We start from the raw sequence: 16,599 nt of genomic DNA on the forward strand, positions 1-16,599 counted from the left end.
AGAGAACGTTGAAACAAAACTATTAAACAGAGATGGAGGAGAAAATGATGCAAAAAAAGGCTGCAATGTTCAGACCCTTGTCTCCTTTAGTTCTGGTTTTTATTATTTGATTTGAGGAGTAATACTGTTTAACAGGGTTGTAGCATAGACCTCAATAGCAAGTCATTACACCTGATGGACTACAAGTAGGATCAGCCTCCAAACCATCGGCAGCTGTCTCGAACTCATGGGGACGGCGGCGGAAGGTCCCAGGTAAGGGAAGAGGGCAAGCACCATACCTGGGTTAGAGGTGTGAAACGTTACTAATTTGCAGCCTAATTTAAATTAATGAAAAGATACTAGAACAAGTGACGAAAGAACCAGCTTATAACCAGCTAGAGAATAGCAGAATAATGAACAGGAGGCACTGCGCTCTGGAAAGTCTTTGAAGCTGCTTTTGTTTGACGAGGTAGCAGATGAGGTGAAGGTAAGATGGGGTGCAGGGAGTAAGGATGTTTCTTTAACATGACCCCAGTTCCCTAATTTCCTTGTTAAAAGTTTTGAGAAGAGACAGCCAGTTTTGTGCCCTCCTCAGCTGGAGAAATAGCTCTTGAAGTACTTATTAGTGGATCACTTTCAAGCAGTTGGCTGGACACTTCACGTATGGTGGTGTGTGGACCTTGTTCTTGTATGAGTTTCTTTTTGTAAGTACTGACTTCTAGAAGAATACACTTGGAGATCATGCTTCATTCCATAGGGACTGTAAGTGCTTTTATTTTTGCTTTCTTCTCTGGCCCTGATTACGCGTGAAGAAAGAATTCAGCAGAAAAGCACTTGGAGTTTGTCGGGAGAAAACTTGGGAATTGTAACAGATCACAGCTGAAATGCGGCCCAGCCCAGGAAGGCAGCGGCCATGTCCTCGTGGGAGCGTTGTGTGCGAGGAGGTAGAGGCAGTTATTCTGCTCCAGTTGCTTTCGATGATGACTTGGCTGGGTAGCTCTGCCCAGTGTCTGTTGAGCAGGCAAATGGAAGACAGTCTGGGGACATGGGGAATGTGTGATGTTTAACCCACACACGAAGAGACATCTCAAATACAAAATACTTTTCATGAAGTAGTTGGTTAGTCTGGTATGGGCATGGGATAAGAAGAAATCTTATGCTACCTTATGATCTTAAAGAAGCACTTTAAGTGTCTAGCTGAAGAGAAATTTGCAGGCTTGAAGAGAAATTTGCAGGCTTGTTTTTCATGATAGTTTGGGTAAATGTGATCTGGTCTTGGTGCAGAAGGATAAGGAGAGAAGGTTGGAGTTCCTCAACACGACTTACCAAATCATCGTCAGATGCTATGTAGGGGATATTTTCTTTAAGAATTTTACTGACTTTTTATACCTCAGCTATTTTTTTTTTTTAATCCATTCTCTGGATCTTGGAGTTCTGGGGGCAGGGGACACTGTGCTCTGAAAGCCCCGGTCCTACTTGCAGAATGGCAGAAGCTCATGTCTGACCTGCTTTTCTGTGTTTATGGTGCCCTGAACCCTCTTTAGCTGTTGGCCTCAATCCAGCTGCAGCTCGGGGCTCCCAGGGACTGGCCCATCACCTCGGCTGGACTGCAGGTTCTTCCTAGGCCTCTTGCTGCTCTGGTTCTCAGCTCCACGGAGTCACCATGTACCCGAGAGGTACCTCGCAGCACATGTCTCAAGGTCAGGGCTCGCACATTCCCAGCTGCTCATGCACAGCATCTGAGGTCCTGCTCATTTTCCAAACTTCTGGGTTGCGTGTCTGGGGATCTAGTGTGTCTCTTTGGTAATGTTTTCTCATCCTTCCCCACCCACATCTCCAAAGGTTTAGGGGACACCCATGGCCCTGTTCAAGAGACTACTTTGATTGCCCTGGAGGAAAAGGACTCCCAAACCTGTCTTCCTTGAAAACCAACGCCCTTACACCCCTCCAGGGTGGGTTCATGCCTTCACATACCCATGTTTGAAAGGCTCATGTGCTTAAGCTCAGCACTGACCTTTGCTGAACGAATCCTTATGTTGGTTCCCTGCTGCTGCTTCTGCTCTTCCCGAAGGCTTCTGCTCTGAAGTGCTGCGCAGCTTTTTGACCCTGGATTAATCTGGAGCATGGTCAGTCTTCTCAAAATGTGCCACTGCCACGTCTGAGATGCTGCTCCAGCCTCTCCCCCTACCCCGCTGGAAGAAGTTATAATTGAGTGTTTGAACTGGAGCATTCCCTGAATCAGTATAAAGCTGTTTAAATTTGGTAACAGCCCTTTCAGGGGAAATAGCTTTTTTCCTGCTCGGAACAAAGGATGACAGCGCTCTGGGTCACAGCTCACCGCTGTAAACTGCAGTGTCACTGGCTCGTGGTGACAGCGTAAGGGACACGCTCTCCCCGCTTGGGGTAGTACTGAGTGCGGAGGGACTGCAGTCCTCCGCAAAAGCTCTTTGGGGCTTCCTTCCTCGTGCTGCGTCGCAGCACCGCGCTGCACCGGCGGCTTCCAGATTGCTCTAGAAGCCGGGAGGCTTTCGTAGGACGCTAAAACAACACAACTTGGTGTGAGACTTTATGGAAGGGCAGGTGATACTTATTTTAAACAAAACTTTTTTCACTTGTGGTTGTTTTCGCATCGCTCTCACTTGCAGACCTGTGTGCTCATGAGTGCGAGATGGCTGTGCTGAGGAGCTCTGGCCAGGTTGGTAGCACGGGAGATGAGACTCCACCGCCTGTTCCTCACATCTTTTGGGCTCTCCTCTGGTGCCCGCAAACTGGGGGTTGGACGGGCCTCGCATGCTCATCGTAAGGAGCCGGCGGTTCCCACACTGTGAGTCTTTTGCCTCAAAATTTTGCTTATTTCAACCTCATAAGTTTTAGGCAAGGCTGCCTGCGAGGATGTTCAGGTACCTTCTTGTACGTTCCTCTCAATTATGAGGCTGGATCCAAGGCCAGGGAATGGGGGAGTGATTCCGCTGACTCAATCTTGGCGTTATTGCTTTGGGGTTTCTATACGTAGAGATGTTCTTTTATATTGTCTGCGTCTTGTGTTGGGCTTGTTGAACAGGTTTGTGGGGTTTTTTTCATGGCTTTGGATTGAAATATTCACTACAAAGGATATGCAGAAGGTCCTCAGCTTTAGTAAGGAACCCCAAGTGAAACAGTAAAACTGTCCTGGTTGTGTCATTGGCTCTCCAAAATATCAGTTAAGAAAAACCAAACAAAAAGCCCAAGAATAGCAAAAAGTAAAAATATCCAACCATGCTTCAGGTGTCTGGTTTTAAAACAACACCTGGTAACACAGGCAGTATTCCTGTAATCCTCATCTTCCTGCGATAAGCGCAAGCATCGTTCTCTTAATTCACCGAACGGATACCTGCTCAAAGTAACACTTCATGGGTAAAAGAAGTCTCTGAGGTAGAGCTATTTTGTTTATGTGTGCCTATGACAACGCTGTGGAAATAAATCTTTAGAGAGTCTTTTGTTTAAAAATAGGATTTCAAGTGCCTTTGTTGTTAAAAAATTTAGAGTCTATCGAGTGCGGTTCTAGATGGAGGAATCTAAAGAGGGTATCTGGTGGAAGCCGTCCTGCAGTGCAGTCCGGAGCCTTGTCAGCGATCTGCGAGACTTCTCCCATAACATCGGCGATGTGATAACAAATTACTCGCTTCCTGAGCATCTGACATTCCCAGCGGGAAGCAGGAGCATGAGAACAAACATCGCTTGTAGAGCAATTATTGCTGAGGGTGGGAGGCGTGCTTTCTGTGCATCTCTGGTTCTTGCTTTCAGTTTGTCATGAAGCAACTGCTGAAACGTCTCTTTAGGAAGAATAAGTAAGGGGGAAAAAGCTATACAGTAAACTGTAACAATTGCATCTTTTTTCCCTTGCGGAGTATTTTTCTTTTTTTCCCTTTTTTTTTTTTTTTTTTAAAGCCAAAATGTGAACCCTGTGTTGAACTTTAAAGTCACTGACTTTGCATCTTTTCAGTTAGGAGATACTGGTTCTGACAGTCGTATGCGCTGAGCTTTTTTAGCATCCCGGATTATATAACAGCATGGAATTTCAGAAGGAAAGCAATAAAATGCTTCTTGAACTGTCAGCACCATCCGAAATGCCCTGCGGTTTCTTGAGGACCAGTAATACATTCCTGATCTTCTTTTTCCCGTCTAACTCAATGATGGATTTTAATTTGCTTCTCATTGCAGCAAATTAAAATATTTAGAGTAATCTCAGCCAGATTTGGTTTCAGTGCTAGCTCCTGGTAGTTAAGCCTTTATCTTCTGCGAGGACAGAAGTCTTTTTCTCCAAAAGCAGCATCTGAAGTGCCTGCGAAGGCTTAGGAGGCTGGAGGGGACATCTGACATCTCGAGTCCAACCCCACTGCTCAAGGCAGGGAAACCAGAGGCGGCTGCTCGGGCTGTGTCCAGCCGGGTTTTGAGTTATCTCCAAGGATGGAGACTCCACAGCCTCTCTGGGCAATCTGTCCAGTGTTCAATTTCCCTCGGATTTTAATTTTTTAAAAAAAAAAGGTTTAAATGGAGTTGCCTGTGTTTCAGTTTGACAAGGAGAAAGTCACTGGGCAGAAGGTAACCAGTTTGGCTCTGGTCTGGATAAATCCTTCTCCATCAAGGCTGCCAGCTTTGTGCTTTATATATTTATTAAATGCAAAAACTTCTTTTAATTTTGAGCTCTTATCCTCTTGGATAAAAATGTACGAACTTTGGTAGGCTGGTCTACATCCTTTTCCATGTAGATTTTTGTCTGTTTATCCTTTAGATTTTGGGTATTAGCGAAGCTTGTCTGTAATACTCATTTCCAGTGATTTTAAGACCCTTCACTCCGAACTGAACTAGACAACGTTCTATTTTACAAAATAATGAAACTGATAATAAAATATTGAGGAGATACTCCTGCGAGGTACTTCCCGTTTACTCTGAAGCCAGCACGCGCAGAAGGAGCGCTGAGCATCTTTGAAGAGGTACTGTGTAACCTTTAAGGTGAGGCTCGCCCCAAGCAATGCATCGATGCCCCGAGCGCGGGAAGGAGAACCCGGCACATCTTGGCTGCCTGTAGGGGTTTTTACCTGATGTTCCACACATCATCCCACCCTACATAACACCGTTGGCTAGCATGTTGAAGGTAGCGCCTCTGCATGTGCATAAGAAAATCAAAGAAGAGACGCAGGCAAGTATCTCATGACTCCGTATGCTGGGAATCAGAAGTCGCTCCTGTTAGTGACTGCCCGTAGCAGCCTGCTGAGTGCAGCTGTGCAGAGCAGAGCCTCACGCAGGAACCAGGTGCTACCAAAACAGCTCCAAATCTCATGTAGAATATAAAAATTTGCATGTTACTCAACCCCTGCCTTCTAACAATGCTTCTTAAAGTTCCTTGTAAAGGTAGCAGTATACCATACCCTGCAGAGGTGGTGCGGACTTTCATTTCCTTTGAGATTGCTGAGAATTTATTGCAGGGCACGGCTTGTTCTGCCGACCGGTAAAGCTATGGGTCTTGGACGGCGATTTCAGCACAGCAAACTTGGCAGCCATTTAAGATACTGAAGCAATGCAGTGATCTGGGCAAATGAGCTTTAAGATCAGCTATAGGAATGAAGCTCTTAAGCTTCTCTTTCTCTGTTTGGTTGGCTTGGTGCTGGCAGGGACATCTCATGGCTGCAGACTTGTTAATTTTGAAGATACTTAACCTCTAGCTAGAGATCTGGTCAGTGACCTATCAAGATTAGCGTCTCCTGCAGCGAAAAGGCTTTATCATGGTAATCCTCTACTAAGAGTGCTCCTTGCTGGAAGTTCACTGTGCGATGCCCTGCGGCATAGCGGGTACAGATTTTTTTTCTCTTCTGGAGGTCTGAGCACAGCAGGCTGCCCGTGTTGGGAGCGTCCCTCTTGTAGGTTGCCAGAAGTGCTGTTTTGTATGGATTAGTTTCTGAATTGGCTTATGTGACCATGCTGATCTTTGCGGAGCAGATGATAAAACAAACAGATCAACACTGCCAGCAGCCCTCTTAAATGTTTTGCGCTCTTTCTCCGGAACGTGCCGTGGGATCAGTTCAGAGAAGGTGCTACTTGCATGGGATCCATATTTTTTCTTTCAGAAGCAGGTTTGTTTTGTAAGTATGTTGTTAACAGTACTTTTTTTCTTTAAGCAAGACTTTGTAAGCTGTAATCCTACATTGGTTTATATTATCAACAGTCCTAACCGGATTTTCAACTATCAGCAAGCTTTAATACTTGCTAAAATTACTTTACAGGTTTGTGGGATCTGTCAAATTTACATTTTGTGTTGAGTACATTATCTGCTGCTGATAGATATTAATAGGCACCTTCAGGATTGATTGGCCTAAGAGTTTGGCTAGTCATTTTTGTTTGCTTTTATGTCTTTTGTTTGTAGATCACATGCAGACTGTGGGTTTTAGGAGGGTCTGCAGAACTGGGTTTGGAACTGAAAAATCCTCTTTTCTATGGTCCTTGGGACCCTGTTCCTGAGGTCACGTTTCTCACGTTCCATCAAGCTTGCTTGACTAAGGAGGAACCGAGTATTGGGACAGGGTGGGGACGACAAATAAGCTGGAAGTGTTCACTTCATAACTGTATGGCAAGTCATGTCGAAAAACACTTTGGGAATAGCAAGGGAGCTTTTGCTAACGCTTGCTTTGATACAGCAGTCTGGATTCTCCGCTTGCGTTGTCACCGGCGCTGACGGTCAGCTTCAGCAGAGGCGCGCCGCTGGCAGTGGGGAGCGAAGGGCTTCTCTGGCCTCGGGAGCCTTGTGCCTGCTCCTGACCCGGCCGCTGGCCTCTTGGCTGCCTCCAGCAGCTCACTGGATTCCTTCTCGCCTCTGTTTTTCTGCTGGAAAGCAATGGTGGTTTTGTGTCGGTTTTTTTAATTAGCATCTGTTATGAAAATGTTGTATGAAAAACATGCAAGTCTTCTGGTTTATGTTACTAATGATTTGGCAGAGGCAATTCACATCTGCTTTTGAATCATCTTTCATCTGGCTTTTGCGAGAACTAAGGATTTGCAAACACCAGTATAGTTCTGCTCAACTGTTAACAGGAGTTTGATTTTCATCTGATGTTGCACATAGATGTTTCCCTTTACAATTCTTTATGCCTGCTGCCTTACTGTCCTGCTCGTTCCTTTTCCAGCGAGGTGTGTGGTTGAGGGAGGGTCCCCTCCGCTTTATTTAAAGGCACGAATGCAGCCTGTCTACTAAAAAAAAAAAAGTGGAGGTTTTACTCCTGGTTTACCTGTTGTAGCCCTTTATGTTCTTCCCCCATGAGATCTATTAATAATAGCAATATGCCAATATGTATTTGTGGTCTAGTACTAACAGATTTAGTTAAAATAGAGTTCAATCGGTGCGTGCTCTACTGTTGATCAGACTTAGCGTGGGTCCAATCCAAAAAATCAGTTGAAGTCATCTTTGAGAAAGTTCACGTCAAATTTTCTTAACTGCTCCCGGGCCTCTTCCTCATGCTGACAAGGACATTTACAGTCTCCTGGTTTTTTTGTTTTAAATGGAGTTTTATAGACAAATGAATGGCAGGCTCCTGTCCAGAAGAATTTACAATAGAATATAATTAAATCCCTTGCTATTCTGCACCACAAATAATCGTAAATAATAATGTCTCTTGACACATGTGGTGGCACTTTATCTTCAAAGTACTTTGCAAATCTAAACGATCATTGTCTCTCTTAATAAAATATTTCCTGCTTACGTTGTCAGCCTTCAGGCTACCCTCAGACTCCACGATCCGCCAGCATTGCCTCGGCTGGTTTTCCTGCTGAACACGAGGGGGTCGTTGCCTTCACGTGTCACCTTTCCTGCTTGCACGCAGCGGTACCTCGTCCTTTGCATAGAGGAAGCAGAGCTGCGGTAAAGCTTGGCCTGGGAATCTTCTGTATCCTCTCTGTTGAAGTCAACCATGTCAAATGTAGTCATTTAGCAGAATAATAGCTAAAAGCCACTGGCAGAAAAGCAGCATCCGCTTGCCAAATCGGCACTGCTTTAGGATGCTTGTAGCATCTGTAGGGCTGTAGCACGGGAGGTAGGAATAACTCCACTGATGGTCAGATACCGAATTTATTCAACAGCAGTTCTTCAGTGCTTTCTCTTGGTGGTGTTTGCACAGAAGCGAAGTAGTAGATCTTGTGTTTACTAGAATTATACTTTGAAATCCCATTCTTTGGCCCTTAGAGTGCATATAAGGGTAAAATATATTGCATTTTATTTCTATTTAGTTGGATCAGAATCTGACTAGGAACTCTTCTATAATTGCAAACTTCTGTTAGAGCATAACATCGCTTCCCATAGTCATTGCCCATCTTGTCGTGGTGTATCAGTACCCAACCGGCGGCTGGTAGGCAGCGTTCTCAGTATTTTGAATTCCGGAGGGGAAAAATGCATGTTTCCAGCATGTTGCTTGTTTGGTTGTTTCTTGTGGGACACCCTCGTTCAAACACTAGTGCCGTGAGCAGCCTTGTGAATAGTCTGTCCCATTTCCCTTTGAAGATCCAGTTCCTTTTTGCTCACTGCATCCACAGTACGGCACGTCTGGTACAGCATTTCTCAGCCCCCTTGGAAGCGGAGCACACCTGGGTCATCCCCGTTAGGTCAGCCTGAGAGCTGGAAGCACCTCCGTTTGCACAGGGCTGGAGACGGAGCAGGAGGATGAGCCGGCGGCCGCAGGGCTACCTCTCGGCAGCTCGGGGAAGGCAGCGGTTCCCTGCCCGGCCGGAGGCCAGCGTGGGCAGGGAGAGCCGCATCCTGCCTCGTGCCGAGGGAACTGAGCTGCTGTTAACTGAAACCTGGTGACACCATCACTGCCTCCCTCCGAATTTAGGTAGAGAAACACTCGCCCGGTCCCCTGTCCCGTCTGCCACGCCGCAGTTCATGTAACGCCTCCAAGGGAGTTAAAGCTCGTTAAATCTTCTGCCTTTCCTGGGGATTACCGGTGAAGTCCCTGCTGAAGTGTATTGCCGTTAATGACTCAAAATAGGAATACGCAGACCGTCATACGCCTCTGACCTTGCAAAGTTTTCGACCCTAGGGAAGCTGTATGGCATTGAGCTCCAGAGTTTAATTATGAGAAGTAGTATTTATGTACTAATCATCTGAGATTTTGACATGTTTCTAACTTAATTGAATTGCCTCCTGTTCTTCTTAAGAACAAAATCTCTGATCAAATTGCTGTAAGCACTGATTGATTTGTACTCGTATTGTTTCATTATTTTTTGATGTAAAACAAACAAAAAAACCCCACAAGAGCCCTCTTTCATCTTACTCTCAATCACTTTTTATTATTATTAGAATTATTACAACCTCTCTCATCATGAATCTTTGTTCCACCTTGCTACAAATCCTCTGTTTGTGACTAGCTGGTACCTCAGCCTCCTAGAAGAGGCAGTGGTTGTTGCTTTTATATACATGAGTGTTGTGGTTTTTAATTATTTCTTCTGTCCTGTTCCTTCTGTGTGTTAACATTGGGTTTGCTTTTATTAACTGCAGTTTTGCACTGAATTAAGGGTCGTCTTCAGGAGCATCTTTTGTGGCACACTATCAATTTCCTTTCCTGAGCTCCAGTCTTGCAAGTAGTACTGTTAGCCGAAGTGAAGGTAAAAATATTAAAAGCGTGAAGAGATGTATTGGCAAGAGAGGGTAGCATATTGCATTAGGGGATGAGAGAAGGAGTTTGTGTAAATATTTTTGTGTTTCTCTCCAGAAGAAACTGGAAATCAGTTTGAAAGTCTAATGTTGTTGATGGACGAGCTGACAAATTCAGGTCTCTTTAAAATGAAAATTAATCTGAAAAGTCACAAGTCTGGGTATTTGTTTTGAGCCTTTCCCCTGCATTTGTCATATTTGAAAACTTTAGGACATATGTTTTTGTTTCTTTTGTACAACTACAGGATCTAGAAATGTCTTTGAAAGCTGAAACAACCGGGCTTTTTACAGTAACAGCTGAGACTACGAGGGAGCTACGCTAGAGTAGCCGGTATTGACACAGCTGAAGTTGAGGATTTTTTTTGTGTAAATCAGTGTAAATCAAACCTCGCAAGTGTTAGCTTATTTATAGCTAGCTTTTGTATGCTGTACGTATTGATACACCTCTTATTTACAAGGGGAACTTAATGTATGCCTTAGTGCTTGTTCCCATCCTGGCCGTTGCCACTTGCTGCTGCTTTTGTTTCTCTGAAGTGATCTAAAGTTGAAGCGTTAAAAATAGGGGTCAGTGGAGATGCGTGCGCGGTTCCTTTCATATCCGAAGCTTCCCCCCAACACGTAGGGGTGGACCACCCTCCCCGAGAGGCCTGCAGCACTCTCGGGAGCCCCGAAATCCCAGCCTCCCAGGACAGAGGCGAAATCCTCTTGTTCATCAAGACGCTGGTGCAGCTGGGGCTGTTGTCAGTGTTGCATACGTCTGCGTATCGTGGCGGGGGTGCAGGGATGCTGCAGGATCTTGCTTGTCCACTAGTTCGTCCCAAGATGCTACGCTGGGAGAAGTGAATGGGCTGGAGCAAAGGGGAGATGTTATTAAAAAACTCAAACAAACCAGGCACAGAAGGTGGGGAAGAGGAGGGCCCATGGCATGTCTTAGGGCTGCTGCTGGAGGATGTCTCAGTGCACAGCTGAGCTTTCTTGCTTTGGTTTTTCTAAACATCTTCCAACTGCTTGTAAGGACTTCAGGAAAGGGCTGATCTGCATATTTTCAATATTCCTTGTGACAAACCTTATTTCAATAGTTTTATGTAGTCTAATTTCTTCTTTATTTCCATACATCTTTCGGTAGGACACTCGTAGGCTTTGAAGGTGCCTTCCAAGGCTTTGGTAATAAAATATTTGACTCTAACATCTCAAATTGCTGAAGGCTGTTAGTCTCAGTGCAGTTGTTTTTAACATGGGCCAGCAAAGAAAGATTAATGTTTTCCTTGGTCAGATACAAACCATCAGGCGTTGATGTGTTCAGAGAACTGTAAACTGGGGGAAGATTAGGCTTAAGTGTGAAACATAAAGATATACAAATAAAGGCCTCTGAGGTATTCAGGGAAAAGTTATTCACTTAAATGATTTGGAATTTGTCTTCCTAGTAAAACAGAGAGCAAAACCATCCTATGGGTGCTGTGTGTCTGTGGTGGTACTAACATTTTTGTAAATACGGTCAGATTTGGCGCATAGGAGTCAATGCCTGGGCAGGACAGGAAGGGGCTTTGGTTTCCCCTCCTCCCCGCTGTGACCTGATGAGCAGGTTGTGTTCAGCGTTTCTGTATTGACAGACTTAAAAGCTTTGCTCAGCCTCGCAAGTTCAGGGTCTCAGAGTTGTTCCAGCTCTTACGTTAATGAAAAATCTCCCTAAAGATGAGAGTGAGGAGCAAGTTTGAATTGTCAAGCGCTTGAAAGCAGGACAGCATTCTGACGTGTGAGTCCATCCTTGATCTTACATGTGTATCAAGATGCGGAAATTCCCATGATTCTGTGTCTTGTATCTGAAGAGTTGGATCAAAGCAGTAGAAAATGAATATTCATGGTCTGTGGTTTGGCTAACAGTTCACGTTATCTGTTGGCCTCTGAATGTCTTCTTATGCAATAATCTATTTTAAATAATTTAGCTTAATGTTTCACTTTTGACTGTGTCATTTTCTTCTCTAATTTCAGTATTCCCAGGAGAAATCATGGATGAAAAGCTGTCTTACAAAGAATTTCTTGATCGCAATGACTCCTGGACGATGGACGACAGAGACCTGTGCTTTGAGTCCCAGCCCGTATTCAAACCCATGGAGATGGCTGGTACGGCTGTATTACTCTTAAAACTCTAGCGTCAGTTGTGTAACATGATAGAGTCCTAGCCTCTATCCCTAAGGGTGGTTTTGTTCTCTTGCCTTGTACTCACGCCTGCGTTCTTCAGGATGTGTTGCTCTGTTTTCCTAAAACGCGTAACATCTTGACACCAGAGTTAACTTAGCACATCAAGCCCCTAACTTGCCCTAGAGCATAGTCTAGCTGGTTAAAAATGGAGTTGCTAGTCCGGCGTGTTAGAGCGCACAGAGTGTGGGTGAGCAGATTTCCCCCTGACATGGCTCACACGGCGATAGCAGTTTTCGGTTGACTCCCACAGTTTAACCGCTCTCGCATACTGCGGCTTTCAGTGCAAACCTCGCCAAAATTGTTGACGGCTGAAAGCCGGTCTTCCCCGGCTCTCAGAAATGCCAGTTCCAGCTGTCACGTAGCTGCATCTGCAGTGCAGGTCGGTCTGTTCCAGAGGCAGCCTGTGTAGCCGCTGACTCGCTTGAAAATTAGATGAACCTTGTGTAACTTGTCCCTGCAAAAAGATACCCATTCAGCCAACAACTTTCACCCGATTTTCTCTCATTTTTGAGAAGGCTTATGGGAAATCACTTGCTAGCTCTTGGAGGGTATGAGAAATGTATGTGCTGCCCAGATTATAACAGGCAATAAACCTGGGAAAGAGACCGGCTGAAACAGGATGAAACTTTTTCTTAATATATTTTTCAGCACTGTAGACCTGCTTACTAAATTATTTTCCTTCTGTCTGAATCTCGTATTTACAAAGAGGTTCTGTGAAGAAATTGTATATTGTTACAAGGGTAAGAAATGATTCATGGAACAACTGGAACAAAAGAGCCACTAGTTCCCAAAACACAGTTGTTGGGATTTTTCCCTCCCATCGCTTTGTTAGATGAAAGAATGGGATGTTGATGTAGTTAGGCTCAATAGCCAGATGATAAATGTGTTGATTAGGAGCAGTTTACATACCCAGCCCGTCACCCAGTATTCTTTTGGCCTGAATAATGTGAATCTGTGGGTTATCTATTGCATGAAACCGCATTTCCTTAGGTTTCATGTCCTTAGAGTATCTTGTGCGCCTGTACATGCATAAGGTACTGCGTATACTTCAGTATGAAAGTGTTCCTCTATACGGCTCTTCCTGGTACTGTGTAAACAAGAGATTCTGCTGAGGGATTAGTCGAGCGCAGGGATCAGAGAGGATAGACAAGCTTAAAGGACTTGTCAGCAGAAGGAGAAGCAGACTCATAAAAGTCAACGGGTTTATTCAATATTTTTATGTGCACTCTTTGGAAAGCAGTAGGATGATTTCCCTCCCAAGGAGAGGATTCTCTGGTCAGTGGTATAACAGGTCTCCCAACCAGCATTGCTGTAATTCCTCATTCCTTGGTGAGAAACATGGGAAATGCCAGTTCTGCCGCTGCTGTGAGCAGCTGAAAGAGTGCGTTTGAGTCTGCTCTGGACTCTGCTGTTATATGTTAGGACCACTGCGTTGGGATCTGGCAGCGGGACCCGACCCTGTGAAAGTAACAGTTATGAGCAAAACCGTACATATATATTTTACACATTACCTGTAATAAAAAGGCTTGTTTTAAAAATGTTATTCTAATGTGGAATGAATAAAACTCAAACATTATCTAATTGCCTGTAAGCTTTGAAAGTGCTGCAAGGCCCTTAATCGCAAGTGTATCATGATTTATTACTGTAACTACAGGTAGATATCTAAACAAGAAGAGTTCCTATTAAATGACCTCCAGTAAAATGCTTTTATTAGTCCACAGCCATTGGCAAATTAGAACTATGTCTCTGAACTGTGAAGGATACAAGTGTCTGTGGAAGTGAGCTGAAAAGAAACTTTCCTAAATGTTTTGTCGATCTTACCTGCAGCTGTCTAGAAATAACACTCTCAGATTCTTAACATTTGTCTGGCTTCATAACATTCTAAACAAGCTGCAAATTTTGAGCAAGTAGAGAATTATTTTCAAGGCTCATTTAATGCAAGAACTGATTGTTTCCTGAACTGGCCGTATCCCATCCATACAGTTCGTCCCTCCCCACCTGCCTGCCCATTTTCAGCTGCAATGTGTTTTGCTGGAACCGTCACCTTGTCATCGGCAGAGCGGCATCACTTACCAGTCACAAAAATGCTAAAACTTGATTCGGGCACAGGCCCACTTCGAGTCTGCAGAGGATCTTTGGAGATGGGAAACAGAAATTCAGCCAGAAGTTCCACTTCTCCCCTTTCTCCCCCTGGAGCAGAGACAGGGGTTAAGCTGGGTCGCCCATTTTTGTCTTGTCATCTGACTGCTGGACAAAGAGGGGAGATCATCAGCATCTCTTAGTTTTTAAATTGGTTTCAGTCATTGCTTTTTTGTGGGTTTGGGTTTTTTTGTTGTCTTTTTTTAATGGGAAAAAAGGCAGTTGTTTACTCTTGGTAATACTGTTTTAAACAGCTTGAAATTAACATTTTCTACAATTTACTCTGAAGCAAGACATTGTCTTGGCATCTCAAATAGTCTGATAGATTTATAAAAAGAATTCATGCAGCTCACCTGATCTTGACAACTTGGAGCACCATGGGCATGTGAACATCTGAAGCTTGGCTGTCATGCCTGCAGATAGCATGCCTGACAGAAAAATGAATAACAGCCTTCAACTGAATCCCTTTTAATTGTGCTTAACTGGAAGAAATCTGTGCAGTGTCTGAAAATGGGTGTGTGACAGCCATTTCAGGAACAGAGAGTTCTTCAGCTCCTGGGTAATGCATCGTGCGAGATAGTCCTGAGAAATGTCACTCATCTGCAAGAGGCCGCTTGAGTCGAAACCTCTCGTTGCTCGGCAGTGCCTGAATGGAGAGAAATGCAATGGACATCTGGCACAAGCCAGCAAGATGTGTTGGGAATCACTGATCATAAAACACATCTGGGGGTTTGTAAACTACAGAATAATTTGTTTGAGAGGAATGCCACGTTTCCTTCCCCTTGCAGTGTCTTGCCCTTGACTGTATTACGGTACAGTGACTAACTCATGGAAGGGTCATCTTTTCTTCATTTTATTCTGTCAGTGAGGTCATCTGTCTGCTCTCTGACCCGTGGCATTTCAGTTAAGTAATCTATCTTATAAAATCCAGCATGGTGGTTCTCTCTGTCCTGTCTGGTTTGAATGCCCATGCTGATTACTTGAGGGGAAATGAGATGTGTGCACACAAAAAATAAAACTTGCAGAAAAGGAAGTTTCTCTCACTGAATCCTCAGCTGTTCTGAAGGTACCATCTTTTGGAGATGACATTGATATATCCGCTTAAAACACGGACCAAAAGCAGAACAAAGCTAACACACATTAGACCAACCAAGACAACTTGCAAACGTGGACTGAAGATCCTGACAGCCTCACCAGTGCATCTGGTCTGGAACTAAAGGTGAAGGCTGCTTATCTCCCTGGGACACTGGGAAAAGTGTTGTTTTCCTCTCTGGCTTGTAACTTGGTTAAAATACTGGCCCATCAGTCAGTTTATGCTGATGTACTGTTCTTGGGGAGGAGAGCATGTAGCTTGCTTGGTCTCCTGTCGAGTTAACTGATCTGGAGCTCAGCCATTGTTCCTGACTCAGGTTAGCTGTATGTGTCCATCAGGTCAGAAACAGATGCCTCCTCCTTAAGAGCAGGAGACAGGTTCTCCACGCAATGGTCGTAATCTAAACTTTAGTCGGTTTTCTCTAGGAAGCAGTCTGAGCAACCGTGTTTTACTTTGGGCATAAATTCTAATTTTGAAGGAGTTTGACTCTGGTAGATAATCTTGAAAGCGGCTTTCCCTCAGAACTCCAGTGGTGGCGTCAGGTGCATCTTCATCTTCTTTTTTAAATAATCTTACTCTGCATCATGTCTTCCCTCTGTGTGGTGACACTGGCCTTGTTCTTGTCTCCTGCCAGACCCCTTCAGCATGCACAGAGGGGAGAATCTGCCTGATCTATCGTTTCCTACTGACATGAAGAATATGCCGCTGTTCATGGACCATGTTGATGCTTCCGGAGACGTCCATGGTGAGTTCCTCCTCGGCATTTTTCAGTACCTAAAGACATTCCAAAAGCTACTTCCAGGAAGGTTTTTTTTGAAGTATATTTAGGCAGAAGGAGGTAGGACATTAGGAGGAGTCATTAGGGCTAGCATGGTGACTAACAAATGGTCTTTTTATTTCATTAGCACCACATGGATCTATGGTGGTACCTGAACAACCTTTCTTGGGGCCCCTGTATTCTCCTGCAGAGGCTCTAGACCCATCAGCCTTCATTGGCCTGGATTCAACTGCAGACTTTCTGCAAGACAAAGCAGGTAAGAAACAGATGTTTTGCCATTACTGTCTGTCTTCCTAGCTGGGTTTGAGGGTATGCAGCTGGAAAATCTTGGTGTACTAGTACCCGGGACAAGAGGAAATGGCCTCAAGTTGTGCCAGGGGAGGTTGAGGCTGGATATTAGGAAAAATTTCTTTCCCGAGAGAGTGGTGAAACACTGGAATAAGCTGCCCAGGGAAGTGGTGGAGTCACCATCCCTGGAGGTGTTCAAGGAACATGTGGACAAGGCATTATGGGACATGGTTTAATGGGCATGGTGGTGTTAGTTGATGGTTGGACTTGATGATCTTTCAGGTCTTTTCCAACCTTAGGGATTCTGTGATTCTGTAAAGAATTTTGGTGGGGGAGCTGATACATGAAATGAGTCAAGATTGGAAAGTATTCTATTGGCAATGACAGTTCTTTGTTCAGTGTGAACGTTCTGAAGATGTTAGGAGATCACAGAATGGTTGAGGTTGG

At 44.5% G+C, this 16,599-nt stretch overlaps 1 protein-coding gene across 3 annotated transcripts in view; it reads left to right on the forward strand.

Annotated features, from left to right (window-relative positions):
• Positions 1-16,599, forward strand: part of MAP4 (microtubule associated protein 4) — a 166,716-nt gene that overhangs the window by 88,858 nt on the left and 61,259 nt on the right. For all 3 annotated transcript variants that reach the window (XM_059818566.1, XM_059818567.1, XM_059818568.1), the window contains exons 5-7: positions 11,645-11,776; positions 15,721-15,831; positions 15,992-16,120. In XM_059818566.1, coding sequence (XP_059674549.1) covers positions 11,645-11,776; positions 15,721-15,831; positions 15,992-16,120 — 372 coding nt within the window. The remainder of the gene's footprint in view (positions 1-11,644; positions 11,777-15,720; positions 15,832-15,991; positions 16,121-16,599) is intronic.

The sequence above is a fragment of the Gavia stellata genome, chromosome 6 (genome assembly GCF_030936135.1).
Source record: "Gavia stellata isolate bGavSte3 chromosome 6, bGavSte3.hap2, whole genome shotgun sequence".
Taxonomy (NCBI): domain Eukaryota; kingdom Metazoa; phylum Chordata; class Aves; order Gaviiformes; family Gaviidae; genus Gavia; species Gavia stellata.